General features: G+C 52.8%; 1 protein-coding gene across 5 annotated transcripts in view; it reads right to left on the reverse strand.

The window, feature by feature from the left end:
- Positions 1-17,650, reverse strand: part of EMID1 (EMI domain containing 1) — an 87,630-nt gene that overhangs the window by 35,939 nt on the left and 34,041 nt on the right. For 4 of the 5 annotated variants that reach the window (XR_009544345.1, XM_060170451.1, XM_060170452.1 and 1 more), the window contains exon 3: positions 15,078-15,202. Coding sequence is in view for 3 of the 5 variants with exons in the window: in XM_060170451.1 (XP_060026434.1) it covers positions 15,078-15,202 (125 nt within the window). In the remaining 2 variants the exon portion in view is untranslated. Of the gene's footprint in view, positions 1-15,077; positions 15,224-17,650 lie in introns of all 5 variants that reach the window. The other variant, XR_009544346.1, reaches the window with a different exon arrangement.

The raw sequence follows: 17,650 nt of genomic DNA on the forward strand, positions 1-17,650 counted from the left end.
AAATGCATAAAACATGGGGTACAAGTTCAGGGGGACTCAGGGGCTCCCTGAGCCTGTGTGATGTCCCCCAGGCTAGCCCAGGGGCTCTGTGAGTGGAGGAAGGAGGGAGGGAGGGAGCAACCTGGGCAGAGGATGGCCAGAGCATGGGACACAGGAGGAGGGCCCTGGCACGGACTGAAGACTCCATGCCAGTGTACAGACTCACACACATGCATACACATCAATATGCACACACACATGCAGACATGAAAGTACACAGACACACTCACATATACAACTTCCAGACACACGTGTCCATGTGCACACACAGATCTACATAAGTGTGTGCATGCACACACACACTACAGCACGCAATCAGACCAAGGTCAATCTAGCAGGACACATAACCACAGAAATGACTGTCCAACTTGCACTCGGGCCAAAACCTGCAGATACAGAGCCGTGCACCCTCACACACAAGTGTGCACACACACCCCATGCCCAGCCCCTGGACTGGACTGGGGGAGGCGGGCCTGTGACTGCCCACAATTGCCCTAGCAATTCTTTTGACCACGGAGGAGCCAGAGAAAACAGTTTTTTTCTTCTTTCTTACTTAAAATCTCCCCCATGTGAGTTGCTGCCTGGTTCCCTGCTTATTTCCCACCAGCTGGAGTTTGCTTGAATCCCCTGCTTAGGAGACACGGAGCTGATGGCCAGCTAGCAGACATTTTAGACAGGAGGGGACACTCTGGCCAGGTGGGGTTCAAGGTCAGCCCCTCGTGCCCTCCACCTGGGGGGTCACCAATAATTACACGCTGCCCCTCCCTGGCCTTGAAGACCCAGCCCCACTGCTGCCAGGATAAGCCCGAGCTCCTCCGCAGGATCATAGCCTGGCTCCACCACCCACCCACTTTCCAGGGGCGCTGCTGGCCTGAAGTCCACAGCCCACCACGCTGCCCGTCGCCCTGACCGCTGGGTCCTGCACACTTGCACTGCTGCTCTCCCTCCTTCCTGCCCTCCCTCCCATGCGCATCTTCTCCCCACCTCAGATCTTTGCATAGGAGATTTCCTCTGCCTGGAAAGCCCTCTCCCTGCTCCAGCAAACTCCTATTCATCCTCTGGGTCTCAGTCCTGAGGCTCTGGGCACAGTTGGGCACCTGCACGGGCCCCCCTCAGCCACTCACAGCAGCCCTGAGCTTTTTCTTCCCCCGATGGCGCTGGGGGAGGGCGCTGGCGGGGACCAAGCCAGTATGGGGCTCAGCCCGGGGGCGCTCAGGGAGGTTTGCTGAATGACTGAGAACAGACAGTGGCCCTGGGCAGAGGAGCCGGGACCCAGGTTCCCAGAGATGGGCGCAGTCCTTGGAGGCCCCGCCCCCATCCTGCTGCCCTTGGGAGCTTCTTTTCTGGGACGTGGTTGGTGATAAGCCGCCCAGGAACCCGATGACGCTGGGTTACCTCCTGTGGGATGGGACAATGGCAGGGGCTGGGAGGAGGCAGCACTTCTCTCCTGGGCCTGCCACTTCTGCCCACTCAGCACCTCCTGGGCCTCCAGAGGCTGCCGGGAGGAGAGAAAACAGGCCAGACCAGCTCGGCCTGGCACTGGCCGCCCCCACGAGGGGGCCCCCCCCATCTGCCCTCCACCCCCTGCCACGAGGAGCTCAGGGGACTTTGTCTCCACGGGGCCCAGGGCTGTGATCCGGAACAGTGATAGGGGCTAATTGCAGGAGGCAGCCAAGCGGGCTGGGGGCCAAGGGCCGCTATGAAAAGGAGAGGAAAGAAAGAAGACCCACAGGGTGGGAGTGGGGTAAACAGAGCCAGAACCCCACACCAGAGGCGAACCCCACACACTGGCTCTGCTGCTTCCTAAGTTGGTGACCTTGGACAAGGCCCTGACCCGCTTGGGGCCTCACTTTGTCCATCTGCAAATGGGGACAGCAGACACTCCTCCTGCAAGGGAGGTTTCACGTAAAGCCCTTAGCGCAGCGCTGACGGCTTTTGGTAGTTCTTGTTCCTGGACCGTGACATAGGGCCCACACCAGGCGGCTGTGGTCCAGGGGCTTCTCTGAGGGACACCAGCACTGTACCTTCCGCACAAGGTCCTCCCCTTGACTTTGGGATAGGGATTGTCAGGCTCTGCATTCTACCAAGTGGAAACTGAGGCCCCAAGAGAAGTCACCTACCCAGGTCACCCCTGTGGGTATAGCGCTGGGATCTGAGCTCCCAACGGAGGGGGTGGGGAAGAAAATTCTCCACTCTCCTTGATTCTTAGATTTGCCCAAAGGAAGCCAGTACTGCAGCGAAAGAAGCCTGGACCAGGACACCGGTGACGGCTTCAACTCTAGAGCCACAGCGTTGAGACACTGAGATGGGTCATTAAAGGCTGGAAGGGCCCTCGGAGGGGCAGGAAGCACCCCCAGCAGGGACTGGGGGGGCAGACAGGGGCAAGGGCGAGACAAGGCAGCTCTGCACAGCCCTGGACACCCTGGTTCCAGGGGTCTCAAAGTCTTGCCACATTCTTGGGCCTGGGGGCGGCCCCTTGGATGCCTTCCCGGGCCTCGCCCTCCCCAGGCACAAAGCCTCTTTTCTCCCTCTGGTCTCTTGGCTGCCAAGGGGTGCCTGGGGCACCGGGATAGGGGTGGAGGGAGGGCTGATGGGGAGCAACATCCCCATGCCGTCTCCAATGATGCTGGGACGGGGCCACAAGGGGAGGTCCTCGCAGCCAAGAACCAGACTCCTCTGGCTACGGGTCCCTCCCCTCACTTAATGTTGGTCATAGCAGGAACCACTGTACATCAGGCCCTGCACTGGTTCCTCCTGTGGGGGACTGTCCTCAGAACAGGCCTGTGTGCAGGGGATGAGGGGAGGAAAGAGGGGAACTGAGACCTGGGGCCCTGAAGAGACCTGCCTGAGGTCACACATTGAGTGGGTGACAGAGCCAGGAATAAAACGCTGCTCTACCTGAGGCCAGAGCCCCTAATTCCTAACCATGACCTGCAAACCTTTCTCAGCTCCCCAAGCTGACAAAAGCTCGCCCTCCTCCAGGAGAGCTGCTGGAGTGAAAAGTACACTGGATCTGGAAACTGACTGACTTAGATTGAGGTGTCTTTTCCTCTCTAAGCCTTGGTTTTCTTTTTTTTTTTTTTGGCCTTGGTTTTCTTATCTGTAAAATGGGAGCAACAGCATTGCTTACAGAGCTTTTGTGATGCTCAGGCCACTGTGAGCCTTCTATGACCAGATGGGGTGACAGTCCCCAGTGACCACCAGATACCTGCCCACAGACACCATCCTGCTCCCACATAGCAAGTCCTGGGGGGCCAAGGAGCCCAGGCTGGGAGGCAGCGGACTGGCTAAAGGGCAGTCCAAGCCTTATGCCTTCTCAACCATCATCCTGAGCTTGACACTGGGGACCCTGGGGGTTCACATCCTTGCCCTAGGCAGGTCATGTCCCCTCTCTGAGCCTCACCTTCCTCCTCTATGAAATGAGGACCATAAAAATGTGCGCCTCCCATGGCAGTCAGGAAGATTCTGGAGGGTATAGGTACAGGTGAAATGCCAGCCCAGGTCAGCATGCATGGTGGTGGCTGTGACATCTGCCAGCCGTCAGTCCCTGTCTCAAAACAACTGCTCCTCTGGCCTCTGATGCCACGGCCACCTCTGCCCTCCAGCCCTGCCCATGTCACCTGCTCTTGCTAGCCCAGCGGGGGCACGCTGGCCCCTGACCACTGGGAAAAGGGAATTTCTGAAAAGAATTAAAGAATTGAGCCCGTAGGGGGTGGGGGCCGGGCAGGCCTTTGAATGGGATGAAAAGGCCTGGAGAGGCCTGGCTACTCCGTATTGTCTGCCTCAGACAACAGCGGAGGCTGGCCCTCGAAACAGGACCCCGGCAGGGGCAGGGGCAGGGGCTACAGCCAGGACAGGGGCCTGGGTAGGTCCAAACAGAGTCACCAAGGCCAGAAAGACACAGATTTGAATCCCAGTTCTTCTATTAATGGTCAATGAGCCTAGAAGATTATGTTAATTCTCTGGGGCCTCAGTTTGCTCATCTGCTAAATGGGGACAAGTGTTCCCTACCTCATTCAATCCTTGAACACTGCACATAAAGGGCCCCCTCACTGGTATTGGAAGATGCTCCATAAACACCACCAGATAGAATGCTCCCTGCTCCTGAGAGAGCAGCAGGAAGACAGAGCACTTGCTCCCAGCGCAGTCCAAAATGCCAGCTCCCTGGGAGCCGACACTGACCCTCGGTCTGTGAAACTCCACCCCAGTCTTCTTCCTTTGAGAAAAATAAATAGCTGGGATACTAAAAAAAAGCCAGGAGCAGAGTAAAGCGGGGAGGGTCCCACAAGTGGCAGCTAGAGGATGTCCTGGGCTTCTCCTATGTGCAGGAAGGGGGGCCCTAGGGAAAGGGTGGGGGAAGTCTTGGTGGTTTCCTCCCTCGGGGGAAACCACCCCCTGGGGCTCTGGAGGTGAAGTGGTGGGGGGTGGAGAACGCTGCCGGGGGACTGCCGGCTCTGTATACGTGAAGTAGGTGACCCCCGCAGGGCCTGGAGCTTCTGCCAGAGAGCGAGGAGGCCCAGGGTTCCTGCCCCAACCCGGGCTGGCAATGAGGTGGGGAACCGGGTCCCTTTCCCAATCCCGGGCTTGCACGGAGTTTGTGGGGGGGCGGTTCCTGGAGTCCCTGTCCCCAACCCCGGGCTGGCAGGGCACAGAGGTGGTGCGGGGGGTAGGGGCAGCCCTTACCTGCGTGCAGAGAACGGGGCTCCCCCAACGCTCCACGCGGCGCTGCCTCCCGGGAGCAGGAGCCCGAAGCAAAGCAGCGCCCAGGCTCTCGGGCCGCCCATGTTGCGCCCGGCGCCCTCCGCGCGCGGACCCTCGCCGTCGCCTCCAGCCTGGCGTCCCCGCCCGCGCAGCCAGCCGCCCAGGACGCGCGGATCCCGGTTCCCAGCGCAGCGGCGGGAGGGCGGGCGGGAGGCGGGCGCGGGGCGGGGGCGCGCGTTCCCGGCCTCGCCCGGCCCCTCCGCGCGGCCCCCCGCCCTTTGCGCCGCCGCTGCCAACCCGGAAGAAGCCCCGGGGGTCGGGCGCCCCCGCCAGGAAGGCCACCAGGTGCCCACCTGAGCCTGGCGCCCTGCGCCGCGTGGCCCTTTTGGGGGCGCAGTGCCAGTTTCGAGGTGCCCTCCCACGTGTTGCCAAGTGGGGAGCTGAAGCCGGGCCATGGTCTCAGACGCAGCCAGGACCCAAACCCAACAAGCCTGGGCTAATGATGCGGGGGCCTCATCCCCTCTCGACATTTTTGAGGGTTCCAGTTCCCGAGCCACGAGGGACGGTTCATCCATGCAACAAAGGCTTCCTGAGCAGTGAACGCCACTGTGTGCAGGGCACCTCACCTCCGCTTCACATCCTCTCTCGGTTTAATCTTCAAACCACTCTGGGTGAGGTGGGCACAATTATCCCCATTTTACAGAGAGAAAAAAGGAGGCCCAGGCACTCGTAGTCCCCCTGGGAGAAGACCTGGGCTGACCCCATAAAGTCAGTGTCCACTTGTATCACCATTTTACAGATGGAGAAACTGAGGCAGAGAGGAGATGTCATCTGCCTAAAGCACCCCATCAGTGGTTGGAAGAGCTCGGATTCAAATCCAGGTCTCCTGACTTCAGAGGGGGTGTCAGCTCTTTAGCACAATTAAGGAAGAGTGCAGACATCAGTTGCTCTGGGCCCATCAGTGACAAGGAAAGGACTGGCTTACAGTGGAGTTACTTCATCTGGGGTACATGGAGTTACTTCATCTGGGGTACATGTGAATTCCACCAAAGAGTATGAAAGTATGGTATGTGTGTGTGATACATATGTGTGCAGGTGTGATGGGGGCATGTGAAATGTGTGATGCCTGTATGCATGTGTGTGGTGTATGTGTCTGTGACAGGAGAGTATGTTTATGTTCTCATCAGAGGGCATCCAGACCCTCCCCAAACTCCAGGACAGTCTCTGACCTCCCCCCCACCCCCTTCTGCCAGAACTGATGGGCAGCAGGCAGTCCCAGGCTGGTGAAGCCCCTACCACCCCGGCAGTGCACCGGTGACCTGTCCTACGGGATCCTGCTGTGGCTTGTCCAGATCTAGGATCTCTGCTAGGAACACTCCAGCAAGAAGGGCATGCTGGCCCTGACCTCTGATTCCTGGGACTACCTCTCCTAGACTCACCAGAGCAGCACAGGGCCCTGGGCTGAGTCAGAGGGGGGAGGGTGTGCCAGTGGAGACAGCCGACTCCTGTCCCCCGAGGGGGCAGGCAGTGAGAGCTGGGTTCAAACCCTCCCTCTGCCCCCTCTGCCCGTGTTAGCTTGGGCAAGGCCTGCCCCTCTCTGAGCCTCAATTTCTCTTTGTAAGGAGAACAGTTGCACGTTCCTTATGGAGTGTGTGCAGGAATGAGATATGCCTTGACCCCCACAGTCCCCTGCTTCACGTGGTTCCCCCAAGGGCTCCTCACATCCTCCAACAACATCATCACATCATCATGGTGCCAACTTTGCCCCCCTAGGGGAGCTCCCTCCCTTCCACCTGTGATTTTTGGGCACCTCTATGTGCCATCTGTCTGACCCCCAAGAAAAGCAGCTTTGCACCTCTCTGGTTAGCTCTTATTTTTGACACAACTAGATCAGTTACTTAATCCTCTAGATAACTTGTCACTCTCAAGGGGCCATCTCATGAGATGGTCCCAGGCCCATCTGAGGCCTGGTCAGGCGGCCACGATCAAAACCCAACACCCCAAAGGGCACTTTGGAGGGTATGCAGCTCTTTAGGAAGGGGAAGTGCTGGGCAGTGGCTTCTGTCCTGGGAAGGCTCAGGAGGGCCACAGAATGAGGAGGCACTACCACATCTTTTTGCAACGTGTCTGAGATGCTCCTGTGATGAATGGCATACATGTTCCTTTATCACCAAACTCGTGGGCGCTCCAGGCCACTGCAAATTTCTCCAGCAATGGATGCTCCCAGGAAAAGCTGTTATAAACATTTGGACATCAGAAAGGGTCCTATCCTTACTGAGGCTGGGGTCCCTTGGTCCAGGGTATTTATTTAAAACTACAGCTAGACCCCCATGCTAGTGCAGCCTGGTGGTTACCACATAGGCTCAGCACCCCATAGGCCTAGGTGTCAATTCCAGAGCAACCACTGGACACTGTGTGACCCGGGACAAGTCACCTCCCCTCTCGGAGCCTCATTTCCTTGCCTGAAAAAACAAGGCAGTTTTAAGACATGGAAGCAACCTAAGTGTCCATCGACAGATGAATGGATAAAGAAGATGCGGCACATATATACCATGGAATATTACTCAACCATAAAAAAGAATGAAATATTGCCATTTACAGAAACATGGATGGACCTAGAGATTATCATACTAAGAGAAGTAAGTCAGAGAGAGAGAGGCAAATACTATATGATATCACTTACCTGTAGATTCTAAAAAAATGGTACAAATGAACTTATTTACAAAACAGAAACAGACTCACAGACATAGAAAACAAACCTATGGTTACCAAAGGGGAAAGCGGGGGAGGGATAAATTAGGAGTTTGGGATTAACAGATACACACTACTTTATATAAGATAGATAAACAACAAGGTCCTACTGTATAGCATAGAGAACTATATTCAATATCTTGTAATAAGCTATAATGGAAAATAATCTGAATATATATATATAACTGAATCACTTGCCTGTACACCAGAAACTAACACAACATTGTAAATCAACTATACTTCAATTAAACAAACAAAAAACAAGGCAGTTTTTAAAGCTTTGGGTCTCTGCGCGGTGGTCCTGGGGCACAGTATGAAGCCCCCTTTTGAGGGCGCACTGTCCTGGTGGATATCAGCTTATTTTCTGGTCCTCTTTCCCCACTGAGCAGGAAGGGCAGGAAATGCTGCAGGGACCTGGGTTTGGTCATTTGAGGTTTCAGTGTTTGCTGAGATGGGGAGGAGAGGGGCCCGCTGGCTCAAGGCCCCTGTGGGTGGGGCCTCTTCCCTGGGGGGCTGATCTTCTCAGCTGCCAAGACGGAACCACAACCGCCAGTAACAACAGCAGCTTCCGGTCCGGTCTGAGCGCTGACCGTGTGCCAGGCGCTGTGCTAAGCATTTTGCTTGCATTGTCGCCTGCCCTCTTCTCCCAAACCCGGGAGGCCTCCATATTATCCCCAGGTGCGGGGCCCACGGCTGGTGAGTGATGGGTGCCCATTAGGCCACACTGCTGCCCTCTGACCCTGCAAGGGTGTTTCTTCGGGCAAAAAGAGAACTCAGCTCAGATTTAGACTCCCGTGAGAGGGAGCACATGCATAAACACACACACACACACACACACACACACACACACACACACACACACACACACACACACACACACACACACACACACACACACACACACACACACACACACACACACACACACACACACACACACACACACACACACACACACACACACACCGGGAGCAGGCCATGGGGTCTGGGAAACACAGCCCTTCTGGTGTGTATTCACTGACACATCCAGCCGGCCTAATCCAAACAGGAAATGCTGTTCTTCTAATAGCAAACAAACCTGGGTCGCAGCCTCCCTTCTCTGTGAACTGCCCCTGGAGCCTGTGCTAAGGACCTCTTCCCTCTGCCTATGTCCCAAGGACAGTCTCCCCAGCTCGGGGTGGGGGGGGACCCATAAAATTAGCCCTGCTTGCACACCAGTTTGTGTGAGTCCAGGTGCCCCAGTTGATCTGTACCCATGTCGTGCACATTCTACAGGGGAGGGAGCAGCCCAAGAGGCCTGGGGGTACCGGAGCCTGTGGCGGCAGCCCCCAGGGGCCCAGTCAGCGCCAGCGCCATCGAAGCCTCTGCCCAGACAAAGGGCAGGGCCAGTGGGCCGGCCTTCCAGGTTAGGGAACAATGCCCGCTTTCTGTGCCTTTGATCTGGAGGCCTGGCCCTGCGGCCCCTCGCTGGGCCAGGGCGGGGATGCTGGGGGACCCGGAGAGCCTGCAGCTGCCCAGCCAAGTTAATTATGCTCCATGGAGCTGCCCTTCTCACCCAGTTCATTCCTTCTTCATGAAGCTGGGACGGGAGCTAGAAGGAGTGATGGGAGGAAGGAAGCTGTCGGAAAATCATAAATTAGGGCTCCGAGAGAGGGCTTTCCTGCCCTCCTCAGGAATCCTCAGGGGGAGAGACCGGCACCTTGGGTCAGGGGAGGACGACAGGGTGGCAACCAGGGCACCTGTATTTGGAGTTAGGACACCTGGATGTCTGCGTGATCTACAGTGAGTCCCTTCTCTCTGGGCCTCAGTGCCCCCATCTGGAAACTGGGGGAGGGAGGGATACAAGACTTGGGGACTTTCCTGTGACTGTGCTTTGTTGACTGTGAAGAAATGGACAGATAAGAGGCCTTCTCCTTAACAATGCTTGTCCCACTTCCCTTCCTCTGGTTCCTTGCCCACAAATCCCCTCCTTTCTGCCCCCCACCTTTGCCCTATTTCCCTTCTTTGGGTATCCCTGGCTCTGCTTCTTTTTCCACATCTCTCCTCCTGCAAAAACAGACTAATGAGGTCTCCTTAGGCAACATCCACCTAGCTGGGGGGGGGTAGAGTTTGGCTCATTTACACTAGAGTGTTAATGACTGATATATTGAGTGTTGTTAAATGTTGGGGCCCAGTTAACAGGGATTCTTCCTCATTTAAACCCTAAATCACTAGTAGTGGGCTAGTAATCACTTCTAGGCTAGTAAGGGGGTTGCTTGGTGACCAAGGATCTAGGAACAAGGTCTGCCAAGTGAAAGGGCCTTCTGTGTGGGAAAATGTCCTTTTCCTGGCCACAGTGAGGTGAAACCCACCCCCTGCTGGACGCATCTGGAGTGGTGGCCACAAGTCCATGTGGTTTAGATGGACCTGGCAGGCACGAAGGACAGGCAAGAGGAGCCACTTAGAGCGGAGACCCTGGAGCTGCCTGCCAGCCCTGCCAGTCCCAGGAGGTGCCTGCTGGGCCAGGAGCATGTGGGCCTGCCCCACCTGACACCCCCAGGATGAATGGGTTCCACTCTGAGGAAGTGATTCTGAGGAGGAAGAGGAGAGGGAGAAAGAGTCAGAGAGAGATATAGAGATATAGAGAGATACTCAGAAAGAGAGAAAGAGAGCCAGCAAGCTGGAGACAGAGGGAGAGATGTCAGCCAGAGAGATGTAGAGAGAGGCAGATGGAAAGACAGAGAGACAGAAAAAGAAACAGACAGACACAGAGAGAAGAGCACTTGGGGAAGAGGACCCCAGGTTGTCGGTCTCAGCTCCTGTGGGGACCAGGCAGAGGGGGCAGGACCAGGGTGCCAGCCCAGCACCATCTTCTGCACGACAGGCTCTGCCTCCCTCAGACCCACATTCCCAAACCCCTAAGAGTCAGGAGCTGGTCCTTCTGCCATCTGCTGCCCTTGCCTGGCACTGGCTGACCAATGGGCTCTGGGCTGCCTGCATTGGTATAAATTGTGCCTGGGAAGCACTGTTAGGCAGATGGAGCTGCTGGACCCAGAAGAGATGGATTTCTAGCCTGTGGCTTGGCCCAGGGAGTCATAAGTGGATGGACAGCATATGGGGGATGTGCACCCCTGGAGCACCTGGACTCCAGGCTCTCCCTGCCCTGCCCTCCTGTCCAGCCCTGCGGTGCCAAGCCTGGATCCTCTCCATCTGCCCACTCCTCGGCTCTGTCCCTTCCAGCCTCCCCACCCTCTATGGGATGTGGCCTCAGTTTCCTTGGTGGCTTCTTACCTCCTCTCTGACCTTTCCAGTCTTTTGGGATCTTCCCAAAGGTGACTGGAGGTATTTCCCTGTGAGGGAAACCTTCAGTGTCCCTGCTGCCCTCAGGGTGGGAACTGAATGTGGCCTGGCCTGCCCATCCTCCCTGTGTCCCAGACCCTGGGACACCAAAGCAAGTCTCCATCCTCCCAGCCAACCCTGTGCTCTCCAGCTGGACTGCAGGGCTTTCCCATCCCATCCCATCCCCTCTGCCTACCAATGCCCACTCCCCCTTCTGTCACAGCTCAGACATCACCCCCTCCCCGCCTCTGGGAAGGTGTCCCATACCAAGACTGGATCCAAGACTGGATCACATGTCCACTGGGCTTCTCCACTCACAGCGTTCTATGCAGGAGCCATCTGTTGATTTGTCTGATTCCCCTAATGGATCATAAATAGATGCTGGGCCCTTTCCGTAATCTTTCTAAGAGTACTAAGAAAACTACATACCCCAGAAGCCATAAAGGATACACTGGGTACATAAAAATTTCTGCATTAAAAAGAATAATATGATTAACTGTGGAAAAAATGTTCAACATATCAATCAGAAAAAAAGACTATTTTCCTCCACATATAACGAGCTCTTACAAATCAATAACATCAATCAATGACCCAATAGAGAAATAGACAAAAGTTATGAACAGACAACTCAGAATGAAAGGGCATTCAATTTCACTCAAAAGAAAAAATTGCAGATGAAAACCACAATGAGATAGCACCTTCCAAAACTGATGGTAAGGACTTAAAATCTTTGATAAAATGAGTTGGCAAGGATGTGGAGAAATTGTCACTTCACATATGCCCTCTTTGGAGCACAGTTGGTAATATGTAATAGAAGGTAAAATGTGTCTTCCTTTGACCTAGTAATTCCACAGTGAGGAAGTCTCTTACATGTATATTTGCAAAGAACAGAAGGAAATTAACTGCAGTACTATACGTAGTATCAAAAGACTGGAAACAACCTAAATGCCCCTTGCAGGAGACTAGTATATTAAGGTACACCCATCAGTGGAATGCTGTATTGCCAGTAAAAAGAACAGAGATAAGTGAAATGTGGCATACATATACAGTGGAATATTAGTCAGCCATTGAAAGGAACACAGTACTGATACATGCTCCAGCACGGATGAACCTTGAAAACATCATGCTGAGTGAAAGAAGCCAGACACAAAAGGCTACATATTGTATTTATATGAAATGTCTAGAATAGGCAAATCCCTAGAGACAAAAAATAGATTAGTGGTTGCCAGGGGCTGGGGGCAGGGGATGGGGAGTGACTGCTAGTGGGTATGGGGTTTCTTTTTAGGGTGATGAAAATGTTCTAAAATTAGTGGCGATGGTTACACAACTCTGAATATACTAAAAAACACTGAATTGTTCATACTAAAGAATGAGTTTTGTGGCATGTGAATTATATATACATATACATATAAAGATGAGGCTTATATATATATTTACATATGTAAAGATGAGGGAGATTATGGAACTTTTTTTTTTGGCTGCGTTGGGTCTTCGTTGCTGTGCACGGGCTTTTCTCTAGTTGCAGCGAGCGGAGGCTACTTTTCTTTGTGGTGGTTTCTCTTGTTGCAGAGCACAGACTATAGGCACGTGGGCTTCAGTAGCTGTGGCATGCAGGCCCAGTAGTTGTGGCTCACGGGCTCTAGAGCTCAGGCTCAGTAGTTGTGGCGCACGGGCTTAGTTGCTCCGTGGCATGTGGGATCTTCCTGGACCAGGGCTCGAATGCATGTCCCCTGCATTGGCAGGTGGATTCTTAACCACTGTGCCACCAGGGAAGTCCCTAGATTATGGAACTTCTAAGATCAGTTGTTAAGTGAAAAAAGTAAGTGCAGCTGTGTGTAAAGGATGCTGCCACTGGGGGGAAATTGCAGGAATATCTACCCGTAAGTACTCAGATCATGCACTTACTTTCTCTAGAAGAATTCACAAGAAACTGCTAACTGGCTGCCTTTGGGAAGGTGAACTGAGGGACTGAGGGTGTTAGTTTTCACTGTGAATCCTTTTGCATGGTTTGAAAAAAATTAATACCAAAAAGTATACATATTATATTCACCCTCTGCCCTAAGAATTAAATTCATGTGTGTGTGCGCCCGCTCATGCACACGTATGAAATGGCAACTCTTACAATTCCAGCTCTGGAAGCTGCTATTGCCTTCATCCTGGGAGGGCCCCTGGGTGCTGGGGTGAAGTTTTGGATCTCCACCTCTGGGCAGGCAGAGGATCCACAAGGGCCAGGATCAGGAGCTGTGCCTCTGAACCAGCTGTACCCTGGGAGGCGGCCCCTCCCTCCCTTCCCGGGAAGGACCCTGTGCCCCTGTCCTCAGCAGGCCTGGCCCAAGGATTCTGGTTACTCATGACACACCTGAGTGGAGGCTGTTCAGGGAGGTGATGGGGAGGTGGGGGCCCTGGCCAGAGGGAAGGACCTGACAGAGAGCCGGGGCTGCCCCCCATGTCCGCCTGCTAGAGCCACGAGAAGCTGAAGTTTACTGTGTCCTCCCCTGATCCCAGGGAGGGAAGAAGAGGAAGAGAAGGGGAGGGAAGACAGAGATAGAGAAAAGGAGGGTGAGAGAGAGAGAAAGAGAATGTTAGAGACAGAGATAAACACACAGAGACAGAGAGACTGAGCCCTGCGGTCAGCAGGGAGGAGCCGGGCCTGACATGGAAAGAGGTGGGGCTCAGAGTAGCCACACAGGCAGACAGCGATGTGGAGAGAGCAGAGAGACAGCAGGAGGACAGGATGGTGGACAGGAGCAGGGGGAGTGGGGTGGGCAGAAATGACCTGTCTTCTACTGAGTCAGCCCTGAGCCTGTATCTATGTGCCTGCAGACGGCATGCATTATCACAGTTGCCCATGCAGAGGTGTTCTGCCCAGGAAAGGGAGGCCAGGGAGGCTGATAAACTGCACAGCGAGTGACCACAGAGGGCGACTCAATGTCTTGCTGCAGAACCTTGGAGCAGGTGGTCGGGACAGTCCAGGTCCGAAATTGGCCCTGGGAGCCTGCACTGTGCCCAGCCCCCTCCTGACGGGGCCCGTTGGCCCATCTGGGCTGCCTGTGCCCTGCCCCAGTGGTACGTTCCCAGGAGCACAGCTGACCTGCTTAGACTCCTCCAGCAAGAAGGGCAGCCTGCTGTCAGGAAGGGGCTGACATTGTGGGGTCTGTAACCCCAGCTTGGCCAGGAGGACGTTTCAATCCTGCCTGTATCTTCCTCACTGTGTGACATTGGCCAAGTTGCTTCCCCTCTCTGAGCCTCAGTGTATTTGCCTGGAAAATGGGGATAGCAGCATTTGTCTCAGGGTAGGTTGCTAAGAGGAGAATTCAGATGAGCTCCTTATGCAGGGCCTGGCATATTCTGCTCAGGAAAAAGTACCCACGTGACTCTGAGGCATGGTGTATGTAGTTTGCAGAATGAGAAATCTGGGCAGCTTGGGAACCTGACAGACAGAAGAGTCAGTCTTTGGCAAAGAGAATATTGGGGAAGAATTTGGTGTTTTCTAAAGGCCCTTTGTTGCTACTAGTTGTTGCCTGACATTCTTCTATTGGCCAATCTCTTGGGCTAAAGCAAGGAAAACCCATGTTGAAATACAAAACTTTTCTCTAGGAGGGCTACTGTATTTACTCAAGACTAGACTGAATAGTTTATTTACTATCATCGTGACTGGCTTTGCTGGCCCAGGGATCCGGTTCTTTCTAAAACTGGGGATAGTTTGTTGTACTCTGCCTGCAATTAGGAAGCTCTGCCACTAGGTGGAGCCTTGGGTTTGTACTTGCACATTAATGAATGTTTTTGGTTTTTTGGTTTTTTGCCCCCTCTGATTCACTCCTAGAAGTTACCTTTTGAGAAGAATAGATAGGGATACAGAGACAGTCTATAGTTTGGTGGAAAAGAGTGCTGTGATCACTTAGCAATGTCTACCCTGGGTGAAGGAGTGGAAAACAGCAGCTTCTGTGCCAGGCATCCAGCCGCCTCTAGACTGTGCTTCTGAGTAGACAAGAATGTGTTTCTGTTTAATGATACTTTTCAGAATAAGTGGAAATCTTTAAAACACGTGATCATGAATATTAGAATTACTAATCTCTGTTTAAGAAGGGATGCTTATAAGAATTATTTTTGTAATAATGAACATATAGTTTGGGAAAAGGTTTGCAGCAAGATATTTAAGAAAGCAAACATGAAGTTTCAGCCTTTCTTACCGGTCATGAATGGTTAAGAATTTCCATTTTTCCCCCACAATCGTTTTAAAGAGAGACACCTTTAATGCCTTTTCTTACCTGCTTTTTCCTATGTGCGCACAGGCAACTCTCATTCTTGGAGTTGAGATGTTCACAGCTTCCCTCAAGTCTGCGGCTGTCTGCTCACTCGGCCTCTGTCTCAGTGAGCCCGTTCTTGGAAGAAACTATAAAAGAACAAAAAAGGCCTTTTTGGCCGCACTCTCCTTAAGAATTGCTGGGTTTTATAAAATCACTCTTTTTCATCAGTAATCCCTCAAAGCCTTCTTAGAATCTTTTTAGTGGTAAAACATTATAATAATATAATATCATTAAATTTTTTCAAAAAGAAAATAAATCACTTGTAATCCATCTATCTTGATGTAATGATTCCCTAGATTTTTGTTTGGGGTTTGGGTTTCCCTTCTTTTTAGTGCTTTTTTTTTGGCCAAAGAATGAGAAGTTCCAGCCCCATTGAAAATCTTTCCCCCACCTCCAGACAGCTGAAAATCCTCCTTCTTTCTTAGCTGTTAGCTAAACTCTTAGCTGTTTGTCCTTTGAAGTTAAAGCTGGTTTCATTTCTAATCTGCGCTGCATGGTTCTTTATTGATAGTCACACGAGGGATCAGAGGAAGCTGAATGCAAGGGCCAGGAGTTGTCACAGTTTCTACATACACGGCCTCCCGTTCACGATCCATATAAGTAAACAAGAGCAAAGGGATGTTTCCAGGGCAGGACACCAGATATCTTTGTTTGTAGGGATTATGGGTGTGTCTGTATTTTCTTGTTTCTAATTTGTGGCTTCCGTGATCTCTCGTGTTTTGTGTTTGTAATTTAAAATATAAATTATTTTTAATTAAGAAAAACACATTCACCACACTTAGGTATAGACCCAAGAGAAATGAAAACATATATCCACACAGAAACTTGCACACAAAAGTTCACAGCATCACTATTCATCATAGCCCCAAAGTGGAAACAACCCAAATGTCCATCAGCTGACGAATGGATAAATAGTGGTCTATCCATATAATGGAATATTATTCAGGCAATAAAAAGAATGCAGTGCTGACACATGCTACAACGTGGCTGAATCTAGAAAACATTATGCTAAGTGAAAGAAGCCAGACACAAAAGGCCACGTACTGTAAGATTCTATTGGTATGAAATGTCCAGAATAGGGAGCTCCATGGAGACAGAGAGATTAGTGGCTGCCTGAGGCTGGGGCTGGGGAAGGGGTGCAGTCAGAGGGAAATGGGTCGTGACTGCTCATATGCATAGGATTTCTTTTTGGGATAATGAAAATGTTCTAAAGTTGATTGTAGTGATGCTTGCACAATTCTGAATACCCTGAAAACTATTGACTTGTACAGTTTGGGTGAATTGTATGGTATGTAAATTATATCTCAATAAAGCTATTATATAGAAAACACACATACATACATTCAAACAGAACTTGATTTTAAAGGTGGGAAAAAAGACTCTGAGGAAGGAAGATGGGCAGGGGTGGGAGGTGGGAGGAAAGTTCCAGCCCTGTCTGATCCTCATGCTCCCCCAGACACACTGCAGGATGCCAGCTGTGCCCTGCGGCGGGTGGCGGCCATTCTGCAGTGAGCAGGATGGATGTGGGTGAGGTGGGCCCTGCTCCAGCCGAGCTCGCGGTCCGGAGAGCAAAGACAGGTGAACCCACCTTATAACCCCCTGGGACGACTTGACGGGGACAGGCTGTGGGAACTCAGGCCCCTGATTCACTTGTCAAGGGGAGTGCAGGAGAATCTCTCTAAACAGACTTGGTAGACTAGCAAAAGTCATCCAGGTGAAGCTCACAGGAAGAGTCCCAGGCAGAGGGAGCGGCGGTAACCGCACGGGGGACGCCTGAAGGCAAGAGCGCGTGTGGACCCTTGCAGGAACCAAGGGCAGGTCAGTGTGGTGGGAACATGGTGTGGGGAGGGGAGCAGGGAGACCCGAGGCCTAAGAGGTCAGCAGGGCCCGGCCAAGGGAGCTTCCTGAGGCTCTGGGAGCCTGTGAGGCTTTAAGTTGGAAGGGACTGGGGTCTGGTCTCTGCTTCTGAAAGATTCCTCTGGCTGTGCGCCCTGGAGGCTGGGAGACGGGGTAGTTGCAGTGGCCCAGCTTGGATGATGGCAGCTGGGACTATAAGAAGGGGTTGAATGGTGACCTCCAAAACATATGTCCACGTCCTGTAAGCTGTGAATGTGTCCTTATTTGGAAAAGACTCTCTGCAGATGTAATTAACGATTTTGAGGTGACATCGTCCTGGATTACCTGGGTGAGCCCTGAATCCAAGGACAAATTGTCCTTATAAAGGACACTGGAGGAGAGACAGAGAAGAGGAGGCCATGTGGAGACAGAGGCAGAGATCGGAGAGGGACGCAGCCACAAGCCAAGGAATGCCTGGAGCCACCAGAAGCTGCACATTGCAGGGAAGGATTCCCCTCTAGAGGCTTCAGAGGGAGCCCTGCTGACATCTTGACTTCCGGATTTCAGAAGTGTGAAAGAATAAACTTCTTTGTTTTAAGCCACCAAGTCTATGGTCATTTGCTACAGCAGCCCCAGGACACAGATACAGGCAGGCACGTGGGGATGGAGAGAAGTCACCAGATCCGAAGATTTTTAGG

The sequence above is a fragment of the Lagenorhynchus albirostris genome, chromosome 14, assembly GCF_949774975.1.
Source record: "Lagenorhynchus albirostris chromosome 14, mLagAlb1.1, whole genome shotgun sequence".
NCBI classification, from domain to species: domain Eukaryota; kingdom Metazoa; phylum Chordata; class Mammalia; order Artiodactyla; family Delphinidae; genus Lagenorhynchus; species Lagenorhynchus albirostris.